Here is a 16,499-nt window from a genome sequence, read left to right on the forward strand (position 1 = left end):
CGCACCCCAGGAAGCTCCAGCTCATTCACGGGGTGGCACCAGGTGCATCCTCCAGCACATGGACAAACACGGGGGAGGGAAAATCCACCACGGCAGCTTCTACAAACCTCACTTATTTAAAAATAAAAAATTGAGGGGAAATGAAAAGACAAAAGCCCTTCTCAGCCTGGTGTTATCAAGCAGAGGAAATGAGACTTCTAAAGCTCCCATTGGGGGGGGGGGGGGGGGGTTGAGCGAACAGCTTTTGAAATGGAAATGTCGCTCTTCAGAAACATTTAAATTTCCTCCTATTGCCAGGGAGGAGGAAGGAGGCAGAGGAGCGAGCAGGGACTCCTCAGCCATGTAAATCCAAACGGGGTCCATTCAGGGCAGCACCCGGGCGGCCCTGTCGAGAGGGGATTTGTCAGGGAGTTAATCAGGACCGGCACACCGTATTAATATCAGGAAGGCGGCTTGAAGGGGTATCAGATTTAGAGGGGAGGGAAGGGAATGAATGAAGACAGCTCTATTTAACCACCGCCGCAAGTAAGATATACCTAAAGGCTGCTTGCGCTCCCTCCCTCCATTCAAATTATTTCTTCCCCAAAATCCTGGAGGCTGAGCTGCCTACTGAGCAGGAGCTTGACTGATGGAGAAAGGAAATGCAAGCAAGACCTTAGATGGCTCGAGCGGTGGCTGAGGCGCGTTGTGGGACCAACCCAAACCTCCTCTTACACGCAAGAGCCATTGCCCAAAGCCAGGGTCACCAACAACGCCCCTGGGGACTCCCAGCACATGGGGCATAAGCTGATGGGTCGCAGCACCGGACTCCTCCTCACTGACAGCAGCTCCTCTTCCAACTGGGTCAGCTCGAAAAACAGAAGTTACTGCTCCGAGCTCCCCTCACCAACTGCATCCCACCACTTCATTGCTCTAATATCTGTAGGGTTACTTAACGTATAGGTTCATTCCAGCTCTGCTCTCAGGTATACAAAAAGCAGGACAAATACCTTTCATCTGTAAAACCCAGAAATTCTATGACTGCAAGAAAACTGGCCTTAATGGCCATCTCCAAAGACTTCCCCTGCCCCCAAAGTAAGTTCAGTTTTTATCAGTAAAGTCTCTTTACTTCTATCAGAACATCTCAGCACACACGTCTTGCGAGACTCAAACACGCACAGGAGATCGGCACTGAGCGGCCTGGAAGCAGACAGGGGTCACTGGTGAATCTGACCTGTGAACTTCCCGGGCTAAGGCAAAAAAAACGAACAAGGAACTTTTTCACCAGGAATCCAAACCAATCTGACTTCCATTTCGAGGTGGCTGCACTGAAAAACCTGTTTAAGCGTGAAACAAGGCTCACAGCTGCTTAGATGCTTTTGAAAAATTTTTAACCAACAAAAAAAACAGGTTTGGGGGGGGGGGGGAACCCTTCCCTTGAAACAAGTTGTCTTGGCTTTTAATGAAGCTTTCACTGGCCTCACCTGTCCCCAACACACTACTGAAGCCTGTTTAACTCCCCCTTCATTTTGGCATCTCCCCTTTAAGCAGGTGCTGGCCCTGCACCCTGCAAAGCGCCATCCCCAATGCGTACACAGGACACGGCAGGGAAAACGCCTCCGCCTGCCCCTCCACTGCCCTAGGCACCCACCAGCAGCCTGGTAGCCCCCCCAGATACACAAAATTATGTACCAGCCACGGTCCCAAGCATCCCACAAGCAGCAGTGCTACAACAGCACCTGGGGATACCCACAGGGATATGGGGCATGGCCCCCCCTGGTTGCAAGCATCTCTGTGCATTGCAAGAGGCAGGGGTAGCATGGAGCAGGCCACCCCACGCAGGATACGTGCTGACAGGGGAGCATGGGTGGTGCAAAGCAACCCTCAGCTGCACCATCAATCAGAGCCAGCCACCGGCTGCCTTCAATGGTTTATTGTTCCAATAATTGTGCAGACACGTGGAAGGGGGTGCCTCGACACTCACCGCTTGTTTGAGTAGCCATTTCCTTCGCTGCTCCGCTTGCTTTTCCATCAGGAAATCGCATCCTGAGCTCCGGGGTCAGCAGGCAGGGGGGCAGCAGTGCCGGCCATCCCCACGGCCGGCGGGGCAGGAAGGTAGGAGGAAATAACGTCCCCCAGCAGCAGGAAATGCAGGCGGGTGCTGGTTCAGATGCGAGCTGGCAGCCAAGCCATCCACCTCGACAAGCCCAGAAAAACATGCAAAACCAACCTTTCATGAGAGTTTTGGCCTTCTTTGGAGAATTTTTGTGCCATAATATTTCCCTCTCCCCACTCAGCAGGTAGGGATGGTCTCAGGGTGTAGGGACCATCGCGGCATCTCAAGCGTGACACTCCTCGAGCATCACTCAGCTCTGCGATGAGAGGAAGACTGACCAAGGAAAGACCAAATACTGACAAGAGCACAGGACAGAGCAGCTCCCAAAGGCTGAGGGCAGAGGCATCATTTCTAATAGCGAATGGCTGTGGGAGTTGCTCAAACCGCAAACCTCTGCCCAGGCTGTTCCTGCAGAAAAGCATGAAGCATCCCTGCCTCTGCAGGCCAGGATGTTACAGGAAAAAACCCCAAACATCTCAGCTCCTATAGCAAGAATAAGCCCAGAGTGAATTTGTTATTATCTGTTAGCAAAGCAGCAGCTTCCCACCAAGGCTGGAATTTCCATCTTGGTTTGGCAGGCACAGGGCTGTGAAATGATTACTGTGTTTACTTTTCCTTTGCTAACTATAAAATCCCATTCCACTGCCCTGCCAAGAATGACTGAAGCTAATAAAATTCAGGCATTTGGAAGAAAGCAATAATAAACCTCCCTTTTGGGGCCTTTATGATGAAATTTCCCCACTCCAATCAGCGATTATGCTGTATTCATGAACACTAGTGATGTCTCCAAGTGCACCCAGATTGACTCAAATCAATATTGAGCTTTGCTCGAGACTGTAAGCCTTTCTCCGTGTGGCTGCTGAAGGCAGGATCACTGAACTGCACAGCTAGAAGAAGCCTTTGAAAAAACAGCTTACAAGTATATGAGGCAGCATATATACATATGTGTGTGTATATAAAAGTAGGCTTTTCAATTACTTAAACCTGTGAAAAAGTATATCAACATGAAACATTCACGGATGCATGAATTTACAAATCCCTCTCCAAATATATTGAAAGCCATTAATATAATGCACACTATACATTTATACTCACATACCTGCCTATTCTTTAGTAGCTCATAGCGTTTGAAAGACCATAAGGTTCCTGTGTTTACATCTGTCACTCTGCTGCCGAGGCAGAAACACATGAGCTGCTGGGGGCAATCTGCTCTACGCCATACCTGTGATGGCTGGCATGAGATAAAATAGCACAGGCCTGAAAAACCCACTGAAATAAAAACCTGCGCTTGGTTTGGTCGTGTAACCACGCGGGACGGCTTGATTTGCACTAGGCAATGGTTCTTTCTTAAGCAGCCACAGGAACAACAGCATTCAAAGCGGAGATCAGAAGGCCGAAACGGTCACTGCTGTTCCTCAGGGAACAGTGCAGGGAAGAGAGAAATCAGCCACGTCCCTTGCTCAGGGCAGCGACCGGAGCAGGTTGTTTGAAGGCAAGCCTACAAAGCGTTACCGTGCAGGCAGAGGAGGTAACAAAGTGCCACGGCAGCGGAGAAACCTGCTGCCGGTCTGTGCTGGAGCAGGGTGCTGCCGGCTCTGCAGCCCTGGCGGGAATCCCTTGGGATGCGGCAGAGAGACCAGGCACTGGGCAGCCCCACATCTGCTGCCCGGCTCCTCCTCTGCTGCTTGGCACTGCCGGAGGACAGTGCTCCGCTCTAACAGGAAAAGACACCAGGTGCAGGATTAAAGGGGCTGGCAGTCCTTGGCTGGGAGGAAAGCGAGCAGAAGCTGGGCTGAACACCGACAGATGCAGGAGATGCTCGGTCAGAGCGCTAAGATGACCAAACAGTAACTGGATCTAGGTCAGGACTGCGAGGAGGTGGTTCAGGTCGTTTCATCCCGCACTGCTTCTCTCCCACTAATGTCTGCTTTCGATTCACCAAACCGGGGGTAGGACAGAGCGCAACCCTCCCTCCCTGAGCCAGCTCTGCCGCCAGGTAAAAGCCCATTTCCAAGGGCAGAGGGAACAGGCTCTACCACACTCTTGCTCCTTATCCTCCTGGTAAAAGGTGCCAAGAATTAGAATTACATTTTTCAAGAGCAGCAGAACAAGCCAAGGGCCTGTCAGCTTGTCCTAAAACAACCCCTCTCCGCTCGCCGAGCACGCAGCCAGCATTCCTGATGCACACCAGTGTCCATCGCCCCTCGGCCCCCCCACGCAGCACGAAGCTGCAGAGCATTTTGTGGTGGAGCAGGCCAGAAAAACCTTCTGAATGTTCTCTGCCTAAAACAGAGCCAAAGAGTTTTTATGTTTAAAAAGCAGGTTTGGGTCCAAAAAGAAAGGAGGTTTTCAGCGAGCAATTATAACTAGGCCCTTTGGCACTCGACAGCTCCTCTCTTGTTATCGATGCTAAGGGTGTTGTTAAGAGATGAGGCTCCACGAAGCACGGACGCGAAGTCACGGAGCTTTACCAAGGACTGTTGCCATGTTCAATATGTTATTACAGCTCCATCACCACAGGCACAACGAGCAGCAACTCGTCTCTGCCAAATCCATCTCTGAAATCACTCCCCCACTCCATCCCCTCCAGCAGCAGCAGGGAAACACCATCGATTGCTGTTGCATCTCCTCCACGGCTTTCCACCCAGCACTGGGAAGGAAGGCTTTAGCATGAAATATCCTCCTCCTCAAAACACAGCATGCAAAATTAATCTGATCAGTGTCACAACTCACCGGCTTTTGTCGTGTGAGTCAGAACTGTGGATGCGCTGCATTTCATAACCATGGAAAAGTACAGCACCAAAACTGTGCTCAGTGCTGTACATTCACGGAGAAGACACCCGAGCTGCTCCCACCAAACCCCTCGCCCTCCTCGGGAAGGCCCCTGGCAAGGAGGGACATGCAGGGATGCCAAACAAGGAGAGAGGCTGGGTTTATCTGCGGGAAGACCTAAGTGCTTGTGAATGGGTAACAACCTCCTGCTGCCTTGTTGCCTGCACTAACCGGCCAGATCCCATGGAAGCAGGAAGAATCGCATACCCCATCCTGGAGCACGCCTGGATCCGGTGAGAGCTGGAGCAATGCTCTGTGCCCAGCAGCACCCACACCCCTGTCCCAGAAGATGAGGGGAAGAGAAGAAACCCACATCAGGCTGAAACTGCAGGGGGGTGGGAAAATAGCCAGGACATCACTCTTGGTACCAGGACCGAATTCTTCCTGGAAATTTATTCCAGGTGCGGGTTTCTTTATCCCAAATGTGCAAAACCGGATTCACCACAGGCAGCAGCGGCGGCTGGCAGAGCCCTCCTCACCCTGCTCCATCCCTGTGCTTTGGAGCAATGCCCAGGAGACCAGTGCTGGTTCCCGCCCCACCAATCCCATTTCCTAACTCCCACCTCCAGACTGACAAAGTTAAGCAGCAAACTAGCTTTGCTCTCCTGTATTTTCAGGACATAACAGGGCACAGAGGAATCCTAGCTATTAAAAAAATAAAGATACACATAACATGTACAAACACTTCAAAGATGAAGAAGAAAAGTCTCCATGAATCCACTCAGCACACCCAGCTCACAACACTGCCCTGTTGCAAGCAGAAAAAGCTGGCAATATTGCTTCCAATTACAGGGGTCAGGCACACCAAGTCAAGGGACTTTCTTTCCCTCAAGCAGATCAGGTGAGATGCTGCACTGCGCGAGCCTTGTAATATTGACTGAATGGAACAGAAAAGTCCAATTATGTAAATGATGAAGCAGGCTCCCGAGAAGCAGCCAGCCTTATCACACCACCCTTCTCCACCGCTATGGCTTGAAATGCAATTTAAAAGGTTGTTTTGGATGTCGATCACCACAAATGAGCCGGAGAAGTGCGAAACAACAACCCGTGCTTGAGGCACCGTCAGTTCGCCTGTTGGTTTTCCAGCCGTTCTGAGCCTTGGCCCCGCTCTCCGTGGCTCGGGGACTGCCACGGGCGGCTCAGGGAAGGTCAAGCTCTGTTTTTACATCCTGCCTCCAGACTGTTTCTGCAGCCCATGAGGGCTTTTCCCTGCCACATCCGAGTCTCTCGGACCACAGTTCAGTTCTCTGGCCATAAGAACTTCAGCTGAAAAATGAAATAAAATCAGGTGTCTCATTAATCATGGCACTCCTTCCCTTTACCTCCCTGCCCCAGGGCTGGCTGGAGGAGCCAAACATCTCACAAGGACTACGCAACGCCTAACAGCCTCGGGTTTTCAAATGAAACCAGCATGAATCCCTGCATGAGATGGAGCATCCCACTCCACATACAACACTTCTCTGGCTCTTTGCTCCCTTGCCCGCCCGTCCCGAGCTGGTGCAGGGCACAGGCTGCTGACAAGCCCTCACAGCCATCCTGGCACGGTCGCAGCACAGCGGGCGATGCGATGAACTCCCAGCCATGGCACCAGAGCCAGACTGCTTGCACAAGGCAGACACACATCCCAAAGGTGTGTGTTCACGCACAGGTGAGCTGGGGTCGACACACTCACACTCATCCTCCTGCGATTCAGAAATTATCTTCGGAGCAGGGAGGAAAGCAGGGGAAGGGAGAAATCCAGCCAGAAGTGTTTGCGCTGTGACAACGTGAACAACGCAAATATTTCAGCTTTTAAATATGTTTGGAATGACAGAGAATGCCAACATCTCCCTCATCTTCCCAGAAACAGCTTTGAATCATTGCTGCCCTAACACAAAGTCCCCCCCTCTCCCTCCCCCACCCTACCAAATCGTTTTTGCAATCAGATTTTTATCAGGCACAAGTCGACAGCGTGAACAACCGCACGGCAGATGGGTGGATGTCGAACACGTCGTAGGAGGATCCTCCTACGGCTGCTGAACTCAACAACCCCACGCCGCTTGCTCCCGGTAGGCACCCAACCGCACCACCAGCCTCGGGACCACGGGGAGAGGCCAGCCTGCCTCCCAGCCAAGGAGCCTGCAAGGGGAGTTAATAAGAAATGCTGTTCTCTGCAGCGGAAAGACGACAAAAGCAGGAAAGATGTAGGTATGTTTGTACCCACTAAAATGGTTTCATTTCATTGCTCGGATCTAGGTAGAGCCACTTCCATAGAAGTCTGCTACTCCCAGAAGTGGCCGGGAAGCCACGCAGGATGTACAGGCTACGTATCGAGCACCCTGCAGTCCTTCAGGTGAGAATTATTCTTCTTGTGGCAAGATGTTTGAGGCATTTCACCTTCCACAGTGTGAGAATTATTCTTCTTCTTGTGGCAAGTTGAGGCATTCCACCTTTCACAGGGCTGATCAAGCCACGCACTAGCACAGAGCTCTGTATCTCACTTGGGTTTTGGATAACCTGGAGCGAGCAGCAGGGTGCTGGCAGCATCGCCGTGTCCCCTCTCCTCCATCGCCGTGTCCCCTCTCCATTGGTGCTACCGTGGCTCCACAGGATCCCCTGTCTGGGCGTCCCACGAAGCTCGCTGGCAGCCACCTCGGTCCCCACCAGATGTGGGCACAGCCACAGCTGGCCAAGGAAACGGTTCCCTCTCCTGCCGCAGAGGTGCTCGGCCAAGGAAGACAGCCCTGCACTGTCGCTGGGTCCCCGCTTGCAGACCTTCATCAAATGCCCCAGTCGCAAGCTCAGTGCTCTTTATCCCAAACAAAAACCAACCTCTGGTGGGGAAGGAAGAGCCCAGCACGATCCATGCCACAGGTTCAGAGGCCACAGGAGGCCATGTGCCCAGGGATGGATGACCCTCATAGTCTCATTTTGTTCTCCAGCCCCTCCGTGCTATTGTTCCGCAGCAATAAATCACGGGGAGGTGCTGGAACTCAGGGCTGGTTTCTACAAGAGGAAGCCCACGGTGCAGGAACCAAGATGCTGCCTCGCTTTTGCTTGCTAATTCCCTCGGCAGCCGCCGCGCTCAGCACCTTTCCGAGTGCTCCACTCTTACGCATCCCGTCGGAACGCCGCAGCTCTCCCAGTTCAAAGCACTGCTGTGTTTCCACCCCCTCCACTCCCTTCCCCCAGCACTGGATTACTCAATTAGAGATTATGCTTTTGCCAGTTACCTCCAAGCCAACTGGGGCCTCTGCCAAGGTCAACACAAGTTCCAGCCAGTTTCATTAATAACTGCGAGATCAACCCACTGGAAACTCTGAGAGGTTAATCCCAGCAACAGATCAATGTTCCCATAGCAAAACCACGGAGCAGAAACACCACTGGTGATTTACCAGTCAGCCCAGCTACCCACATCAGGAGCTGTGGCACTGCCCCTCCGAGCATCCCTCTCCGTACCAGGGTAAACCCTGCTGCCGGAGTCCCCAGCCTCCCGGCTCCTCTCCCCCGGCACATTCGGCAAGGGATGGAGCAGCTCCCAGGGAACAGCACTGCCACTGCACCCGCCAGCGCGGCAAGGAGGAAGGAGGGCTCCCGAAAGGCCTTGCGGTTGTCCTCGGTGCTCTGCCAGCCTGCGGCCGGGGCAGGGGTTAGCAGACTAGCCAAGAGCCTTTCCATCCCACAGCCTGTCTTCCAGGAGTTTATTGTAAATTGGGCTCTGGAACGGGCAGCCAGTGTGAAATTTGGCATGTACACTGCTGGCTTCAATGCATCATTAAATAGGCATTTTAAATGTGTTAATTCCTCCTTTTTCAATTAATTGCTTTTAAAGCTACATTAATGTGCATCAAAGCAAAATACCCTTTGCCCTAGTTTCTGCTTTACCATACATGTTTCCTGGCCTTGGTGCTGTCTTTTCCAAGACTTCTCCCCTTCCCTTTTCTTATTCTATTTTTTAGTCCATAGCACAACAAAAACACTCATGCAGAAAGGAAAGAAATTAAAACCCTTCAACAATGTAAAGCGGAGTCCAAGTCCTAACAACACATGGCTTCTTAATAGCCTTTTTCCATCAATAGTTGTTAATTATTTTACAAAAGAGGGAAGTGGCATTGTCCCTTGTGCAGATGGGGAAATCTGAGGCACAGAAAAGGGAAGAGACTTACCCGGTGACCAGCGGCCTGCCAGGGCAGATGGCAGCAAGGTTCAGGTTTCCTAAGCCTCCACCCAGCCCCATACCCGTGGGACTACATGGCTCCCCGTAAGCGTATTCCTGCCGGAGCAATAGGCTACGCGTAAGTGCAGCCAGCCAGCCCTTGCAAGGGGACTAAATGCAGATCACGACTGACTCACATCCTATAGGAAGGAGCCACAAACCACGTACGTGGTGGAAAAGCAGTCTCAGAAATGGGAAGAAGAACAAGTGGAAGCATAATGGGAATAAGAAGAGATGGAAGGGGAGAGGTAGGACTAACCTCCAGCTCGGGAGAGGGGAGAACAGGCGCTGCTGGACCAGATACCCCAGACTCACCGTCCCTACGGGTCTGGATCGCACGCAGCACCAGCTGCGCACGTATGCGCAGAGACAGGGGATCGTGCAGATGCATTACTGGCCTGCTCTGGAGACGTCTGGTTTACTGATATCTGCTGTTACGTGATGAAGTTCTGTGACTTTCTCTATCGGAAAGAAAGCAGAAGCCACCGAGGGTCCTGGGAACCAGCTCCTGCATCTCTGCCAAGAGTACACCTGGCAAATCTGCAGCACGGCAGTTCTTCCAGCAAACCTCACATCCAGGCTTGCAGTGGTTGAAAAAACAGTCCCGCTTCGGTTTTGCCTGGTTATTCTCAGTCAGCTCAAGGGAGCACCTTCTCGGAGGCAGCTTCAACCCACGCTGGCACAGAGGGCACGAGGAGATTTCACTCCTACCTCAGCAGACTGAGCTTGCCTGAGCCCTCCTGGCTCTGTTTGGCAGCAGGAGCCCAGGACTATGTGCACTGCAGCAAAGTCACAGTGGGGAAAAAGATACTGAAGTGGGGGAAAGCAGGCAAGAAAACAACCTTCTGCACCCCAGCTTGAAAAGAAACACCAGCGTTCAAGGATATGAGCAATGTGAGGTGCGTAAGAAAAGGTCGTATCTTTTATTAGACCAGTTTTAGTTGTAAAGCTGCTGCTTTTGAAAGGCACGCTGCCCAAAGCACGTCTGTTTTCTCCAGCTACAACATGCTGGTCTAATAGAAGTCATTACCTTCTCCTTAGAAACCAAAACCCACTTGGTGCAAGGCTGCAGTGATCCTGAATGGGGTAAAGGGGCCCAGCTCACCCCACATCTGGGAGACGTCGATGAGGAATAAGAGACATGAGACCCACTTCTCTTCGGGGAGGAAAAACTCTGGGACCTGTTACCAGCATTGGCCACACCAATTACCGTGTTCAGAGCACAGATTACGACCCAAACAAAGGCCCTGGAAATGCCCAGGAATGGTGTTACCTTCTCTCCCCTGGGCTGAAGGCTGATAAACCCGATGTCACTGGCAGTTACTAGGGACGTGCTAAATTCACAGCACCACAGACCTGATTCTGCATCTCAGCTCCACCGCTGCTCCGAAACCAGCGGAGACCAACAGGCATCCACTGCCCGAGAGCGACATCCATTGCTGCTGTATTACAGTTACGTCCCTTGGGACAGTCAGGCTGGCACCCAAACCAAAACCCCTACCCTTTTTATTGAGGGTTTTGTGGAGCTCTTTACTGTGCAAAAATTAGCTCCGTCTGCAAAATCACCATGAAAAGCAGCCCGAGCCCTAGCCCTACTCTGATGAGTAAATTGAGCTCATCCCCATGCAGTGACTGCAACAACGTGGAATGGGGTAAGGGGTAAGCTAACAACTCCTAGGATGCTGTCTAAACAATCACCAGTGTATTTAGTAATACTGGGCTCACGTGGCACATCTCACCCAGTTTGCAAAGCTGCCCTAGATAAAGTATCAAACGACTTTGTCAGGCACTGAGTCAGCAGCACAGATGGAACAGCAAATTTCTCTCTCTGGCTCTGGTCACTGGGACACACGTCCTGCTACTACATGTGTGCCACCACTCCCGGACCCACATGTCCTGCCACTGCATGTGTGTGCCACTGCTCCGGTCCATGCACAGCTCACAGATGTGCAGAGACCTCTGGCTCTGCACCCACCGAGAGCTTGCAGAAGGGAGGAAGCTTGCAGAATAACCCCTGAGAACAGAGGATGTGCTGAGCAAGCAGGAAAAACACGGTACTGCTGGAAGTGAAGCGTGGGCCAGCGTCTGCAAGGATGAAGTAGAGTGGGGACTTGCCACCAGGACAGGCTGCATGATGTGTTGTTTTAGGAGGTCACATCAGCCAGGCAGAGGAGCTGATGGGAGCCATGGAGTTCAGCATAGAGCCTCTTGGAAGGGTCTTTATCAGTTGTTCTAGATGGTGATTTACACCATCAGAGCCCAGCGCCAAATTCAACTGTTGCTGGCATGCACGCAAGGAGTAGTTTTACACGTGTAAATAGCCCAGATATGCAAGTGTCCAGAGCTCATGGTCAAAGATCAGTCTCAGCTCTTTGCATTTGCTCTGGACCACCACATCCAGAACAGCTTCTCGTAACGTCGTGAGGCTCAGGGCAAAGTACAGATCAGCTGCAGGAGCTTTACCATGACCTTAACGTCTACAAGCAGTTTATAGACTGGTCTGAGGACGACTGCTCAAGAATAATGCCAGAAGACTGCTATTAATCCAATTTCCCAAGCTGCAAATGCAGATACGTGAAAGACTGGTGGTCCTACACCCCAGACTTGCCTTCTGCTCCCAACCACTTGAACAGCACTGAGAACATCCCAGTCTGGCAATAAGCTCCATCAAACCCATTCTGGAAAAAGCCCCTGTTAGTTTTGAGCGGCTAATCCCAGCTCCACTTAGGCTCTCACCAGTCAAGGACATCACATTTTTTTCTTCCAGACTCTGAAATTACAAATGGCTCCACTAAAAGCATAATCTTGTCTTGCTGAATTGTATCTCACAGCTCTCTCTCTCTCTTTCATTAACAAATGTTTTAAGGCCCATAAAATGCATGTAATTCTTGGAAATGTGTCACAGATCAAGAAGCAAATGCAGCCCTTAAACTCACCAACTAATGCCTCGAGAGCGGCTTTGCCTATTAGAAACAAATAGCTGAGACAATACGAGGTTTTCCAGTGAGAGGCAGAACATAACTGCTGATGGAAATAACGTGCAGACAGAAAAGCCATCCTGGTCTCCTCTCGTCTTCAGAGAGAGATATTTTTTGTTTTGTGGCCAACAGTTTATTTTCCCCATCAGCCACCCAACCCAGCATCCCCCAACCACACTCTACGGCTCAGAGCCACCACAACACATCCCGGTGGCACCGAGAGCAGACTCCTGCCAGGTCACAGCATCGCCTCGTTAAGACACATCTCAGAGGGAGCAGCACAGATGGGACGTAGAAAGGCCATAGCACCTCGGAGTCATCTTTTCCAAGGCAACACACTAGCAAAAGCTAACAGAGCGCATTTGTCATGGTCTCCGAGTTCAAACATGGCTCATAAAAAAGAGCTGCTCCATTCCTTCCAGCATCAGCTCGCCATTCCTAATCAGCAGTCCCCGCAGGCCTCTCCTCCAGGAGATCCAGCACCTGAACTATCTCAAAGTTAAAGGTCCTTCTCACTCAAGAAGGACAGAGGGAATCTCATGTAAGGCCCACCAGTACTGTATGGACAAGAGAGGTCTGAATATCCCGGCACTCCCAAGCAAGAGCTTTCTTGCCCGCGTGTTATTTCAATCAGCTCCCGCAGCAATACAGCAAACCATCCCCATCACCCTGGGTAAGGATGCGACTTCTTTTTCGTTTCACTGACAGCTCAGACATCTCTGAAGCCCAGCCTGCAGCTGCATTAACCCTGGGTGCTCACAGAACTGGAGCTGGCATTGGCAGTGCAAGCCAGCTGCCCCCAGCATGTTTACCCAGCAAGATTTTCCTGCCAACCAGCAGTATGTCCAAGCTCGAGGTAAAATCAAATACAATTTACCCCGACAGAGCATGAAAGTAAATCCAAACAGGCACACAAGCAAGGGATTTCTCTTTGCAACAATTATTATATGTGCAGAGGGGACAATTGCAAGCAAACAATTTGCTTTGTTAAATGAGACTGAGACAAGGGCAGCTTTCCTGGGGAAGATTATATTAAAGAACCATCAGCAACTGATTCAAACCCTTCAAACACTGATATTAAACAGAGATGTGATAAATGAGAAAGGTCAAGTAAAAATCAAATCAGAGCATAGCATCCAGAAAAGCCAGACATGACCATCCCTAATTTGGCCTACAGGAGCTTCCAAATTGTTCTGGTGCATCTAATAGCCCAGTAAAAGCAAACCCACAACTATAACAGTTACAGGGAACGCTGATACGCTTCTGTTTCCCCAAAGTGGTCACCCCATCTCAGTGAACACCATCCAACACCGCTAAGCACTGCTTGATGGAGCCGGAACCACCATCTACACTGGTTTCAGTAGGCTCAGAGCCTCAAAGGTAGCTCTACACAAGCTAAGAGGATACCGAAACACAGACCCCCACACCCAGCTAGCATTCTGGGCCGTTGTCCCCTTACCTTTGAGAGATCCTCTGTCCCTCCCTGCTGGCTCTGGTTCAGGAGAGGCGAGTGCCGCATCAGGGGGTCCTGCAGCAGATCCAGACGTGGCCTCTTGGTTTCAATGAACTCCAAGTCTGACGGCTTGGTCAGGTCTGAGAGATAGGAATGCGCCTCGGTTCTCAGGTGCAACTCCTGAGATCTGGGGACAAAGAGAAAGGAGCCTTTAGAAAGCAAACCACCTCGGCTCTCCCCTGCTCTACAACTGCAAGCCACTCGGGGAGGACAGAGGGCTCAGTTTCTGCCCGTTTCCCAGAAGGATGCATGAAGGGAGGCCAGGTGGTCCCGGACTCAAACATCTCAGGTCTCTGCAGACCCAGGATGGACAGCTCCAGAGCTCGGTTGCTGGGCATGGTGCATCATCTCCTGGAGCCCTCGCTGCACGCAGGCAGAACCAGGCATCACCCGGTGGAGCCGGATGCGGGGTGCAGCATCCCCGCCATCCTCCAAGCCCAACAGGCCACCCTGCCGTCCCCCTCCTCAGCACCGCCGCCGTGTCGCCTGCAAAGCCCCGGTGCCACCCCCCATCCCACCACACGTGGTGGATGACTGTCCCTATGCCGGGCAAGGTGAAGGAGGCTGCAGGTTTGAGCCTTCCCCGTCATGCCACATGGGTCAGGTTGGCCAGAAAAAGCCAAAGCTCAGAAAATCCTCAAATCTGGCCCGTTAACCCCACTCTGGTCCCCAAGACCAGGCGGAGCTCCCTTCTGTAATGTTTGGCTTGTTTACTCAAAGGTACCTGCGCCACTGTTTATATTTAGTATCTTCTATAGGAATACCAAAGATTATATGCTGGGGAAAAAAAAAAGCATACTCCTCCGTGGCTAGACAGTAGGGATTTATTTTTCCAGGATGGGGGAGGAAAGAAACCAGCCACATGAGGTTGCACGTCTCTGACACAGACCTGGCAAGCTGTAAAGGCACATTATCCAGTGACAGCAACTGCACCAACGAGTCACATTGGGCTCAAATATCTTTAATCTGTTAAATATGATGTAGTTGGCAATACCTGGAAATTGGGTTTGGTTTTGGTTTCTTTTAAACAAAATGTAAAACTTTTTTTGTAGCTCTATTTTTCCTAGCAGGATTCTCTTGTGGGAATTGTAAAGGGATCCCACAAAAATACATTAAACCTTTTACTATGCCCAAGGATCAGTTTTGCTGCAGCAGCTCCAAGGGTGTGTTTTTCACACTTCAGGCAGAAGTGCCTCTTAAAAAAAAAAATAAAAATAAAATGAAGCACAGGAGATTCAAACCTTGGAAAAAAACATGGCTTTTTGTCTTTTCCCCTTAAACAAGATTGTTCAAGTTCTCCCGAGCTGCGCAGTGAAGTATCCTCCCCGGTTACCAAACACCAACAAACTAAACAGCCTTTGAAACTACCCAAAGGGGAGGAAGGGAAGGGATGTGTTTTGTCAAGAGCAAGCATAAAAGACAGGGGGTCTTGTGCATCGTTTGGCCCCGACTCACAAACTGCAACTGCTGATGTTTATTTTTGCTTAGCTAAATATCTCGGAGAGGATGACAAAGAGGGAAGGACCCAGAGCCCTTTGAAGCCAGCGGCAGGCTTTCCAGCAGCCGCAACGGCTCTGGACCACATCCAGAGAGAGGAGGATCCCCAGTGAATGCCAGCTTCTCAGGGGGCACCACCTCGGGCAAAGCCCTCTGCCCTCCCCTGCAGCTGTGTGGCAAAAGGAACCCTGCTCCAGGGAAGCAAGATAAAGGTGGTTTTCTTTTTTTTTCTCTCTCTTTTTTTTTTTTTTTTAATTTAAACATCAACAGCAGGCACCAAGCATGTGCATGCCAAACTCTGCTGCTGTGGGTTTGGCACAGGTGGCCGGCGCTGTGATTCGGGCAGCAGCTTTGCTGCTGACACACAGAAACAGAATCTGGCTCATCCTCTTCCTCCTCCCCAGCAAAAAGGGGACGGGAGAGCGGGGAGGCTCTGGCACTGCCTTTGCCACTCCAATCTCCAACCTGCGAGAGCGCGAATGCACAGCTCACGCAGCAAACTTTTCAGAGCAGAACAGCTCTTAAATCTGGCATTGAAGCACAGCTCGCTTCACCTGCAAACACTTTCACACTGAATGATCCTCAACTTTTCTCAGCAAGCCCAGAAATATCTCCTGGCACTTCTCAGGTTTCCTGCTGGCTCGTCCCAACCCCTCGTGCAAACCCTGCAGCTGCTCACCGACATTTCGGGCTCTGCTGTAAAACCCATGAACAATAAGCTACTGTTGAGCTGGGCAGGTGCTAAAATATTCCGACACCCAAGGCTCTGCTGTACCAAAGCAATTAAAAATCAGATGTATTTATTTTCACTTCTTCCTCCTTTTTTTTTTTTTTAAGGCTGTATTACCAAGAAGTTGCTAAGTGACACAGGACAGCACCAAGACCTCTGCAGTTGTCAGGAGCCCAACACAACCTGACACAACTGCTACGCTCAGAAAAACACATATTTTTAAGATAAGAGCAACACTCAGCTTTACAACGGCAGTTACTTACAGCAAGGCAGGGGCCACGCTGGGGAAAGCAGCTGCAATGTTATAGAGTGCTATTTTATTTCCATTTCCACATCTATTGGAACTGCTATTAACTTTATCCACTGGAATTTCCAGCCGCTCCCGAGATCACTTTGCCCAACACAACTTGCTGAGCCTGTCCTGACTGAAACACAAATGCTCTTGCTTGAAGCCTTCACACCTTTCACTCTCTACATCCACACCTGCAGCGAGCTCTTTACAACAGACTTTTATACAGCGATGACATTGCTGTCAGCATAAAAATAGCCCTGCCTGAAAAACCCTCCCATTACACTGAGTTTGGGGTTTCACTGCATTTTCCAAACAGTTCCCATCTGGTCGGTTTATTCCAGAGATTCCTACTTTGCTGAAGGGAAAG

General features: G+C 51.0%; 1 protein-coding gene across 1 annotated transcript in view; it reads right to left on the reverse strand.

The window, feature by feature from the left end:
• The window catches only part of LOC104158205 (nuclear receptor corepressor 2-like), a gene marked incomplete at its 3' end in the record, with an annotated part of 40,795 nt that overhangs the window by 15,553 nt on the left and 8,743 nt on the right, over positions 1-16,499 (reverse strand). Inside the window, exon 4 of the mRNA XM_009695789.1 lies at positions 13,560-13,740. Within this exon, the coding sequence (XP_009694091.1) occupies positions 13,560-13,740 (181 nt within the window). The remainder of the gene's footprint in view (positions 1-13,559; positions 13,741-16,499) is intronic.

The sequence above is a fragment of the Cariama cristata genome, unplaced genomic scaffold, assembly GCF_000690535.1.
Source record: "Cariama cristata isolate BGI_N322 unplaced genomic scaffold, ASM69053v1 scaffold32212, whole genome shotgun sequence".
NCBI lineage: Eukaryota > Metazoa > Chordata > Aves > Cariamiformes > Cariamidae > Cariama > Cariama cristata.